We start from the raw sequence: 12137 nt of genomic DNA, 5'->3' as shown, positions 1-12137 counted from the left end.
TTTTTTATTTAATGACAATGATGTTTTCATTATATCAGTTCCTGCCTTAGAAGAGCTAGTGTTGCACATTTGCTTATGGAGACCTCATAGCTTCTCTAGGTTGCCTTCCAAAAATCATGGCTCTGCTGTGCTGCTTCAGGTCCTGCTTCTTTGAAGGCTTTTAGCGTTAGAAGAGGCTTGCAGTCATTGCAGAGCATGAGGAAAATAACTTTTACTTGGCACTGGGAGTTTTTACATGGAAAACTTGCACATGTATATACACATAAATACACACACATATATACAAAACTCCATATACACATACAAAGGTGCTTTTGTACAAGGGAGAAATCCCATTTACAGTAGCCTAGAATTTAATTACACAGCAACACCTTCGTAATTCAATACTATTCAAAATTAATCAGCTGTGTATTAGATTTTTTTTTTGTTCAAGTATTCTTTGTGGTATGTTTCACAGAATCTTAATACCAGAGATTTCACTTTGAAAAATGCAACATCCTACAAGTTTCATGTAAGCAAAACACTACATCACTTAGGTAACACGGGACCATACCATATCATTATTTCTTCTTCCTATAGCTGGACACTTATACAGTACCTTTTAGTAAGTAAGCCATAAAACTTCTCCTCACAGTTCTTAATAACCAAAAAGCCCTTTTTTAAAAAGGAGAAATATTGCTACAAAAATCATAATTACTCCTTGTTCATATTATAACTTCCTTGAATCAACCAGAACTGCCAATGAAAATGGCATTTAAAGTTTTCTTATTTATATTATTAGAAAAATACCAATTCAGTCAAATGGCTCTGTGCTATGTCTCTTCCAAACTTCCAGAACAGGTTTTATTTAGCTCAGCACTGTAATTGTAGAGCTTCTACCTTCCTGAGTGCTCCCTGTGTTGCTTTGCTGAGTGTCATCCTTGTACAACTATCCCCCTTTACGCACAGTTGGAAACAGCTTCCTGCAGTTTTCTCTCAATTTTATCAGCTACAGCACGCATGTCAAGCTTTCTCAGGCTTCTTATCAGGGTTTCATAGGCTCCGTTCATCCCATGTCTTTGAAGCCAGGCTCGAAAAAGATGGATCTTCCGTTCAGATGTATCATTATTATCATGATAAATCTCATCTATTTTAGTTTCTGATACTTTGTGGTAACGAACAAATTTCAATGTGTCTTCGAGTGTCAGCTCCTCCACAATATCAACAACATGGCTGCTCAGGTCGACATCTAAAAGCATAAATGGAAATGAGTGCTCTTGGCACATACATCTAGCTGGTTTTTATCACTTGCGCTGAGCTGATACTTTCTCTAGCCAAAACAAATGAAGTTACAGGTATTCATGACCCAGTCTGTTTTATATGTGATATTTTACAATAGATAGCTTTTACATGTTCATGCTAGGTAATTCATTGCTTCCTACCACTTGAAATAGAATCTCAGTTTCCTCTGTAACCTATTCTGACCTCCTCTATCATTAAAGTCTGGTCATCATGTACCTGTTTTCATCAAAACAGTGTTGGGAAAGGTCCTGGAACAGGACAGATCTTTTGTTGTGATACAGCCTTGGAGCTTATGTTCTTTTTCTACTATGTGTAGCTAGTGTGGATTTGCCTTTGAACATAAGGTAGGTTTGTGTTCCCATGATCCCACTGCTGCATGTGGGACTACTCCACTATAATTATCCATGATTATAGAAATCCTGCCTCCTAGTGGCTGTACCACGTGCGGAACAGAACTGTTGTCAAATAGTAATTGTAATTGCTTCCTCTGCAGCAGAAATTTCTCCTGAGGCAAAACTTTCATGATATCAACTAAATGCCTGAATAAGCACAATATGAACTCGCATTTCTTTAATAAGCGTTCACTGTTGTGCTAGAATGACAGTTCCAGGCAGTGGCAAAGTCTACACAAAAATACCCTTTTTTTCAGCGTAGTATTTGCATGTCTCTACTTTTCTTCTTTTATTAAATTTTGAGAAATTACTTGTCTCTTACCTTCTCTGAGAGGTACAATCTCCTGAAAAGAGAAGCAAGAGAGAAATGAGTAGAAACAACCTTTGTAAAACATTGACCTTTTATAAGAGGATAAATACATTTCATGACACTTGACTCCTGTAATTTTCTTTTAGTTTTCTCCATGATTCCCCTCTTTGATGAGTGAGGGAATGAGACTGGACAGACAGACCTCTTCTGATCTGAGTAAGGCTGGAGAATTACCTCACAATCACTATTGCCTAAAAGTATGCACTGGGACAGGTACCCTGGGGCAGCGGAGGCCTGACGATTTACGACGTTTTGACCTTGGTCATGTAACATAAGGAAGCATGTTAACAAATCCTGCAGAAATAATCCAGATTTCGCTTATTTCTCTACAAGAGTGCTCATGGTAAAATTTACTTCAAAAATATCATGAGAGGAATGCACATGCTTGTGGAATCCCACTGTAATTTAAATGGAACAAAGCTCCTTGCATAAAGCTGAGATTTTTTGTGATCTGAGCAATAATACTTACATCAGAAATGTCTGGTTCGGGTATTTTATCATTGAGGCTCTTGCTATTAACAGCCTTCTGTTTTCTGTTGTCTGAAACAAAAAAAGCATTTTTAAAATCCAGGACAGTGTATATATCTCCTCTGGATGCCAAGAACATAAAACTACATCCAAGTAAGCAACTGAATATCTTATTCAGAGTATGATAGGTATAAGGACTAGGAAATCACTTACACACAAAGTATATTACTGCAGGTAGTAGAATCAGTGACAGAATTCCCAAAGGAATGGCCCATAGTAGCACTCCTGTTTCTGTTGGAACATTGGAAACATTACCTGAGAGTTAAGTCAAGAAATGCAGTACAGCAGCATTCTCTAAACTTTAAACAAGAGTACATCAGATTATAAAAGCCTTTCTGTTGTCTCCTAATGGCAGAAGCTACATTTTTGTTAAAGTCTTACCTATTATGAGTCACCCCTGAAAAGGAGTAATCGCTCCTATATCTGCACAGTGATCAAGGGCAAAGAGTAGTCATGCTTTGCAGGTCAGTACAGGGTCTGGTAGATACGATGCCCTTAGCTGTCAGGAATCGCTAGGAGCCATTGTGTAGAACAGTGCAAATGCAATAGCCTCTCAAAATACAGCAGATGCTAGACCATGCTAAGTTTTAAAATGGTACCTTTCACTCCGCACACAGTGTCTGAAGTTGAAGTACATTGTTTTTCAATTACACCACTTTCACATCTGCAGAAGACATGAACGAGAATTATCATGGGATTTGTATCTCTCTTTATCAACACTCAAGAGAGCAAATAAAAATCTTCTAACACTTTTTATCAGTTAAATATTCCATATGTCAAGATTCTGAGTTTGGAATTTAATAGGTATGAAAACGGTATGGAAAGGTATGGGAGTGGAAAAAGGTGTGGAAATTATTTTCTAGATATAACAGTGGATCACACAAAGACAACAGAAAAGCTGAGAAACTTTATTACATTTTTTGACAAGTATATACAGACTTGGAGGAGGTACACAAGTTTTTCTGTGTGCCTTTGGAAAGCCTGCATGGACGCAAGTTGAGTGAGCTAAGTCAGCTCAACAAGTTAAGTGTGGAGGAAAACTGTTTTCCCTCAGGTTATTCTTATTCTCTGTCTTGAAACTGGCTGGGAAAACGTGTGATAATATAGGATATTAGCAATTTTATATGAAATGATGAAGGCATAAACTTACATGGTACACGGATCGCAATGCCTACATGGTACAGAAGAATTGCAAAAATAGTTCTTTGCACAGGTGCATTGCGTGTTCTGTGCTGGTGTACAGTTCTTTGCAACCTCCAAACCTAAAATACATTTCTTAAAGTTTGTTAGTTTGAAAAAGCAGATCTTAAGAGTGGGCCTCTGCTCGCAAGCTCGTGTCCTCAGACTTAGGTGCCTTTAGCTCTACCACAGGTGAGGTTTAATTGTAAGCACAACACAGCTGGAAACACGAAGATGGCAAAGAGACCTCTGCTGGCCAAGAGCTCAAAAAACTGATCACAGGATAAAGTACTTCCTAGAAGAGGACTCGTCTTGCACTGCCAAATATTGTCAGCTACTTTTTCCCATGCAGAAGCATAAAGCCAGAAGGAAACTCAGATCATGTAGCCCATCTCCCTGCTTGATGTCAGAGATAGGTTCTTTACTCTTTCTGAGCGTTTCGTCTCTTCTTGAGGACTTCCAGTGGTGGTGAGGAATTCCACTCTCCTTAGCTCACATAATCCCTACTTCAGTATCAAAAGAAGTGTATTTATTTTCTCCTACCCTCAGTGTATATCATGAAGCTCTTTCCGTCTATGAAACATTATTCCTGCATTAAATATTACTGTACTAGGAAAGATGTCCTATAGGAATAGAGTTGTCAAAATCAGTGCCCTGCCGTAACAGGAAACTAAGTTCTCTTTCAAATTTGATGAAGCTCTACTGTGAAACCAATGCTGAAGCCATTCATGGAAATATCAAACATGAACAATCCTAAGAATGGTTCTCATGGAACCAGTCACAGTTTTCCTCCTGCCTGGTGTTTTCTACTGGCTTCTCTTCAGCTACATTACTGTCCGTGGGATTATGTGACTAGTAATCCCATTAGTGACACTTTTTTTTCCCCTTCAGTTTAACAAATAGTTTCCTTGGTGGTTCTGGTCAAAATACTGAATTGCTTTGCTTTATTCAATTTCATTACCCATTCAGAAATGCTTATTATAGTAGCTAATGAAAAGAGCTACCTCTCCACTCACCAAGCTTGATTTTCAACATGAGGAATGCAGAACTACGATTCCCTAAATCCATGTACAGCAGAACTACAGGACAGCTGGTAGAACTGGTAGGAGATCAGGTTAACCAGTTAAAAAAAAAAAAGGAAAAAAAAATCTATGGTGAATATTTATGCAACAACTAGTGAATTTGAGGAACCTGGTGCCCACCAGCAGTTTCATGCACAAATGGCTCACAGATAGATCTAAAATGACTAGATGGGGATGGACCTTCTAACGTCCTTTCCTACAACTGTGGATGCTGGTAGGCTTAGCAGGGAATAGACCATAGAAAGTAGACAAGGTTTCTTTGTGCTTTCTCAGAATAGCATCTCTTGCCTCCACTGATGAACTCAGAATACTGGGGTAGACGGACCACTGGTCTGACCCAGTAAGGCATGCCTCATAGTCTCCTAATTTGACCCTATATCCCACACAGCATCTTGAATGTATAAAAGACATCACTTTATTAGCTCCAGCAATTTGAAATAATATTATTAATTACATGAATGACTATGGAGGAAATCATTGGGAAATCTCCCACCTCTGCTTTTACAACACCGCTCTTCTTTAAAATAGAGGAAAAAGAAGACTGAGAGCTTTTCTTCCATGATTCTAACCAGTTTGTATAGGGTCTGCTTTGGCTGAGAAAAGGCACATGTAAGGAGAAACAATGGACCAACATAGCTTGTTCTTTTTGCTACTTTGTGCTTGATGAAAGGGAACTGAGGAATAAACTTACAACTTAAACATGAATTCCTGCATGTACTACCACTAAAACACATGCTTGCTACCCACTCTTCAGGGATTGTGGAAATTTTTCAGTCAAATCCTGTATCAAGGAGGAGTCATTACTACAGTAGCTATTTCTACAGACGTACCAAATATGCTGTCACATGAAGAGCATCTCAAACACTTGGCCAAATCATTGAGATGATCTATGTACTCCTTTCCATTTTCACATGGAACGCAGTGTTTGCTAATATCTGTTGGGCAGGTGATATTTTTAACAAAACCTGTACAGAGAGAAAACCAAGAATTAGGATTTGCAGTATCTTTGGACAGAAGCCATCAGCTTTAAGACCTATGTCAGCCTTTCTTTTTAATCCCTAATACTTTCTGATTTACAAGTATGGATAGAATCTACATTCTTTACGGGTACGTATATGCTCTTCAGGAATGTAGCATACACAAGACCTGATTATCCCCCTTCTTCCTCCAATTTAGGACACACCAAACAAAACTGTATATTTGAAATTGGAAAACCCATGAATATATGGGGTCTTCCAGGTAAAAGCCTGTGCTTGCAATTTTTTAACTTCTTTCAAAGATGTGTTCGTAATTCTTCACTCGTTTGTGACAAGCATGTTTTGTGAGAACTACTGTCTGTAGTAAAAAGTTACTGGTTCACGCAGCTCAAGAAATACTTTGAATTGTCTCATGTCCTCTAGTAGAGAAAGATACGGCTAGAATGGAGCATTACCTCCAGAAACCCACAGCATGCCACTTAGCTACCCCAGCAGAAAGCAACTAGGCATGTTGTGTTTTCACTTTTAATGACTTTTCAACACAGTCTTATAATGATACTCACCACGTTCACATTTCTTGCAACACTGAACATCAAGATCGTATTCGTCCCAGTCACAATAAACTTGTCTCTTAGCAATGATCCTCCTTGTAATTAATTTATTGTACGCTATGCGAATTAGAGCTTCAGTCTCATTTTCGCACCGTGTTTCAATAATTAAGGCTGCCACCTTGGAGAGAAGAAGAGCAAGTTACATAAAGAAATCTGTCAAGGTGTGTTTCACTACTTGCACAGTTACATCAGTACCGTTACGCTATTGCTGAACATATACATGATATTCACCCCCTTATTAAAGGTATTACTTACTCCAGAAGATTTAATGGACAATGAGGACATGGATTTAATGCTATGAACCCTTCCACTACAAAGTACTGATTATTTGAACATTAATGCTTGAGAGCAGGCCCATACATGAGTGTTGTAACAGATGATTCTATGCCTAATTATAGTTCAAAGCAGCCCTTGACTTGAAGAGTTTGAAGTCTTAACATCTAAGCTTAGCTCTAAATTCACTGTTCTTGCTTCTCTTCAATTTAAAAAAAAATAAATTCATATTTTACAAAAGACTCAGATACACACTGGGAGGGATACTGAGGAAGGGGGGAAAATGATGCCTGGTAAGAAATAGAGCAATGTTATTGTCCTTCGCAAAACGGCAGAACGGGCCAACTTGTGATGGAGAGGGGTGGCAGGGTACCTTTTTTGGAAAGGATATTAGTGGGTAATGAGGTACAATACAAAGAGATTCCCAAATCCTCATACCAATGGTGCACTGCGTGGACTAAAAATCCCACTGATCACAGATTCACTCACATTTTTAATCAGCAAAACTTTGACTAGACTAATTTATTTTTAGTTTTGTCTTGGCTATTTGAAACAGATTAAATCTGAATGGTTGATTATCTCTGAACACTCTGGAATCGCAGCTTAATGCAAATTTGATTGTATCTGTTACTGCCAACAATAAGGGATGAGCATATTTAAAGAATTCTCTAATAATTTGAGGTTTGGTTATTTTTATTGTTACATCTTTAATTTTTTTCCTTTGAGAGGGTGGCTGATTAATTCAGTCTTCATGATTTTGTGTTAAACCGCTTGGACGTCAAGTGTCACTTCAGTTAGGTGCAGAAAACTTTTCAATTGTCTTAAATATTAACTTACTGAACATGGGTTTGGATTTCAAACTGGACTCTCAAGTGAAGGAAGTGTTGTCTGTGGCTAAGTAAGTGAAGTTACGAGTATGACCACTGTCTGCTGACTTCTACAAGTAGCCACTTCTTTTGATCCCCTCGTCTGTTCAGAAATGAGAAGGTGAAAAGCATTTTTTTTCCTTACCAACCAGCCACCTGTTTTAAAATTTATTTAGTGTTACTTACTAAGCTAAAATGAGGAAGGCTTTCTTTGCACCTGGAGAAGAAGCTGCTAAAAAAGCAGTATAGCACTTGAGAAACTGCGGGTATGGATGCTCAGCCTGTCACTTCCCCCATTCAGTGCTCTGACTCTCTTCCCAACAAAGCTTTGAGGACGTTCTTCTCAGAATCCCAGTGAAATGATGCTAAAAGGTCAAAGTTAAGGTAAGGCCTTAACAGAAGCAGTCAAATGGATGTGTCAAATTAGCATGATTTGTTTCCTTTTGCCTGGGAGAAATATCTTACTAAAAACTGAGATAGAAAGTCCATTAAAAAATAGTTACTGAAATGCCTCGCCTGTCCTCAAAGCCACACCTGGAAATGCTCTGTACACATGGGACACCCACTGTTCTACTTTCAGCACCCAAATCTCCCCTTTTTGGAATGAGAAGTCAAGCCTTTTGCAGGTGAGTCGGGAGGAACAACCTTGGGCAAGAGCAAACAGAAAAGGGAGAGTGAAGATTACCACAAATGTACCCAGGTGCCACAAATGTACCCACAGACAGCACCTGGGCACAGCAGAGAAACCTAAGGGAACTGGCAAAGACAGAACACACACAAAGCAAGCAAACATCCAGAGACATGCAGAAAATGGGATATAATGAAAGAAGGAAATATCTTTCTAAATGACCAATACCAGTAAAACTTAGCTGTGCACAGACATAGCCTTCCCTCATGCAAAGAAACCTCTCCACCACCTGCTTTCACCTATATACAAACGAGCTATGCTGATACAGTGCAGGGGCACAGAAATGCAACACTTTTTGATGGAAGCCCTCTGCTGTCGCTCATGGAGATGGACTTCCTGGTACACTTACAAGAAGCAGGGATCACTTCTCAAAATTGGACTTTTCAGCAGCACCAAACACCTACGTTGGCTAAAAGCAATCCAGTTACTATGTAAAAATTCTGGTGTGTCTTATAGGAAAAAAGAAGTCAACAGTCATTTAGCTTTCTGCATGCATCTCAATCGCTTTCCTTTTTGCCACTGAGCAGTTTCCTTTCCTCTGCCAAGAGTGGAAAGGAAGCACTTTAGGGGCTTCCACATAGGCAGGGTGATAGGTGCTTTTTTGCAACATGTACATTCAAACAGCAGCTGTTTTCAGCCTAAAATGACTCACAGAGGCTCTCTTCTACCTTCTGCACCTTAATCTAAAATATAGTTTTTACAACCAAACTGAAAACTTAGATTGAACTAAGCAGTAAATGGGAATAAAATAAACCAGTCAGGGGTATATATAAGCTTAGCAGAATCCATAAGAATTATGATAAGCCCAAATTTTCTTGTTTCTCTCCTTTTGCATTGCCCTGGCATTTAAGAGACCTTTCTACCTCCTCCCTCTCCTTCACTCCTACAGAGTCCTCCAAAATTCTTTCACCAACAGGCCTCTAAGGAGACTTATAAAAACTGTTTTCATCTGTGTTCCAAGGGCAAAGTGAAAGGAACTTTAGTTTCTTAAAAAACTTCTGTGATTTTGGGATTCTCAGGCTTCTGATTCTTCCTGTATCAGAGTATTCTTCATAAGGGGTCAACTTCTTTCAACTGAAAATTTTCAGCAGACATACCTTATGGGTTTGTAATCTCAGCTCTGGTGTGTGAACGTGTTATTTGCATACAGGACTTGTGGAAGCTTTACGACTTAACCCTGGGGGAAAAAATTGTCTCTGCTTTCTCCTGTTATCTTTATAACACATTTTATTTTTGGAAAGCAACTTCTCCTATCTCTAATCCATAGATGCCTATGGATGAGAGGGCTGATGCCTTCAGAAGTTGGTGGCCTGTTTTTTTCACTCCATATTTGTTACATAGGGCAATATGCATGAGCTCATCAGGGGCTTTCTGAGTGTTAAAAAAAGCTGGGGGGAGGATTTTTCTTTTTTGTCTAGTGGAAGCTGAGAAAAATTAATTCATTTTCTGAGGTTTGACTTTCTTCTGGTACTTTTGACTAGCCAAGTTGCTAGACTTAGCCCCATTTTAATACAGCTTTGTATGTAACTAATCTCCCTTGCATTAACCCTGCTGGGATGGCTTTTTCAAAGAGTGAGTAATTTCACACTGCCTGTTAAGAGGATTCTCTACTCTGTTTCTTTTACTATGGTAATTTCTGCTTCCAAGGCGGAAGTTGATAGTTAGCATCAAAATAACTGATAAAAACCAGAATTCTGTGTTCTAAAATCTTTTATGGTATTTCCCCACAACTAGAAGCATCCTGCACTGTTTAAGTTTCAGGAGAGATGCATACGTTCAGTGCCTGTGAGTGTCAGAAGCCTCAGTTACTGTCCAGTGTATTAAAATGAAATCCACTGCTATTTCAGATCTTGGCTGACCCACCTGCAAATTACAGCAGTATATTGGGAGGAGGCACTTGTATGGTTGGGTTTTATTTATTTTGGGGTTTGCTTTTTTTAGGAGTACTCTACTAGTAAATACCTGATAAATACTACACAATTTGGGAGAGTTGGGGCAGTATTAACAGTTCCCACCTTGCTTTGGTGATATTGTGACTAAGGATGAATAAGAGCTGGACAGTGTAGAAATTTAGCAGCTCTTCCCCCTTTTCTTTTGAAGCACAATACGGTTTTCTTGTTAGCACTTTCTCTTTGTTCAGTGAGTTGCTTTGAAGATAAAGGCAGTTAACTGTGGAAATGTGAGCAGACAAACGTTTCCAGAACTGGGGCCCCTATACTTTTCACTCGAGACTAGGGTCACCCCACGACTTTATGGCTATTTATACGTATACCTTTAAATGCATGCATTAGTTGTCTGGGAAATGAGAAAGAAGGATCAGCACAGTAATGTAGGAGTCCTGTTTTCAAAGGTATGTCTTCTAAATTTCCAGAAAACTGCTGTTCTGTAGGAGTATGGGACAATTACAAAACATTTAAATAACACTTCACTCCCTCAAGGTGGCCTATACCTTTTAGAATCTGTTTCTGAGCTCTATGTAGTTTTGCAGCTTTACAGGGTAAGAAAGATATTTTCTAACTACATTGGCCATTGCTATTTTGCATGACTGTCCCTGCAACTGCTGCTACTTCAGTGCAACACAGAGTTCCTTTCAAAACTGAGGTTTCATCCAACAAACCAATGTTCTGGTTTAATCAAATTACTATATCAAAAGCCGCCCAGGTTTACTGATTTAGAATTGGTGGAATAGCATGCTAATGAGAAAAAGAAAAACAACTGCAATTTTTGTTTGAAATAGAAAGCATGTCAGGAGTGCTACAGTCTTTCTAAGGGGTGCTGAAATTTGGGAACAAGTAGAAAATAAGAATAGAAATTATATTTATTCTCTGAGAGCAGTGTGATAACGGAAAGTATTTTTTCATCTTAATTTTTATTTTGGATAGTTCCAAGATACTGAGCTAGACTGACATTTCTGCCAGTTGTTTGCTGCTCCTGTACTGAAATAGATAGTACACACTTCTATCAGCAAATAAAAATCCTTCTTTATATTTAACTATGCTCTATTGCTTTGTGCAGAGGCAGGGATATAATCCTCTGAATCACTTTAAATAGTTTACTGCCTGTTATATAGTAAATCAGATCAGAATTTGAGTAGTTTTTATCTTAACACCTGGTTTTAACCTGCCAAACCCCAAAGCAAATTGCATTGTTAGTAACGTGACCACACTGTGAAGAGATTTTGAATGTGAACTCCAGTGACTTCTCTCTGAAATAGGTGAGAACTGGGGCTGGGGAAGCAATGTATATTGCATCCACACTTCCAGGCAGGTCACGGCTCTGCTATGCAGCAGGGATTATTGTGATCTGCTCCTACCTTGGGCTCCCAGATATCCCACCTCGGGGCTCTCGGAGCAGGGCTGCCTCGGGGCAGCTCGGCAGAGCCACTGCATCAGCCCCTGCCTGAATCTCCCGCCTGGAGCTTTCTGACACTACAGCGCTTTGGCCTGATGCACCTGTACCAGTGGAGGTCCCTGTGCTGCAGAGATTGACACACTTCCTTACCTTCCCCATCGACGGTAGCCCTTCTAAGTGAGCGTTTGCAAAAGTAAGTTTACTGATGACAGTTAGACGTGTGACCTATGCTCTAAAGCTGCAGACACTCATACTCTGCATCCACAGGGGATGACTAACGCAAGCAAGGAAGGCCCAGCCCCAGTACTTCCAGTAAAAGCTGTGTTTCATGCCACTGGACTTGGGACTGTTTCTCTAGGTTTTTCCTGGGTCACTGTCCGTAACGACTCAACCTCCCCTGCCACAAGTATTTGCTTTTCTGTTGCTTTACCAGATCACTTTGTTACAGATCCCCTGCGCTGCAGCACAGGTCAGCTTCCACTCATGCGGAACTTTGCCCGGGCAGATACCCAGCCCGTGCTGCCTGCGCCCGGGTGCCG

At 39.6% G+C, this 12137-nt stretch overlaps 1 protein-coding gene across 1 annotated transcript; it reads right to left on the bottom strand.

Annotated features, from left to right (window-relative positions):
- Positions 1-812: 812 nt before the first annotated feature.
- Positions 813-11757, bottom strand: FAS (Fas cell surface death receptor). The gene is given in 10 exon segments (XM_010024437.1): positions 813-871; positions 874-943; positions 945-1228; positions 1996-2017; positions 2513-2583; positions 3171-3235; positions 3722-3833; positions 5663-5797; positions 6373-6538; positions 11749-11757. Coding segments are annotated over 10 exon segments (993 nt in total).
- Positions 11758-12137: the final 380 nt, after the last annotated feature.

This window comes from Nestor notabilis, unplaced genomic scaffold, assembly GCF_000696875.1.
Source record: "Nestor notabilis isolate BGI_N333 unplaced genomic scaffold, ASM69687v1 scaffold10181, whole genome shotgun sequence".
Taxonomy (NCBI): Eukaryota; Metazoa; Chordata; class Aves; order Psittaciformes; family Psittacidae; genus Nestor; species Nestor notabilis.
The sequence above is the reverse complement of the archived record's forward strand: the minus strand, read 5'-3'. Positions and strand labels throughout refer to the sequence as shown.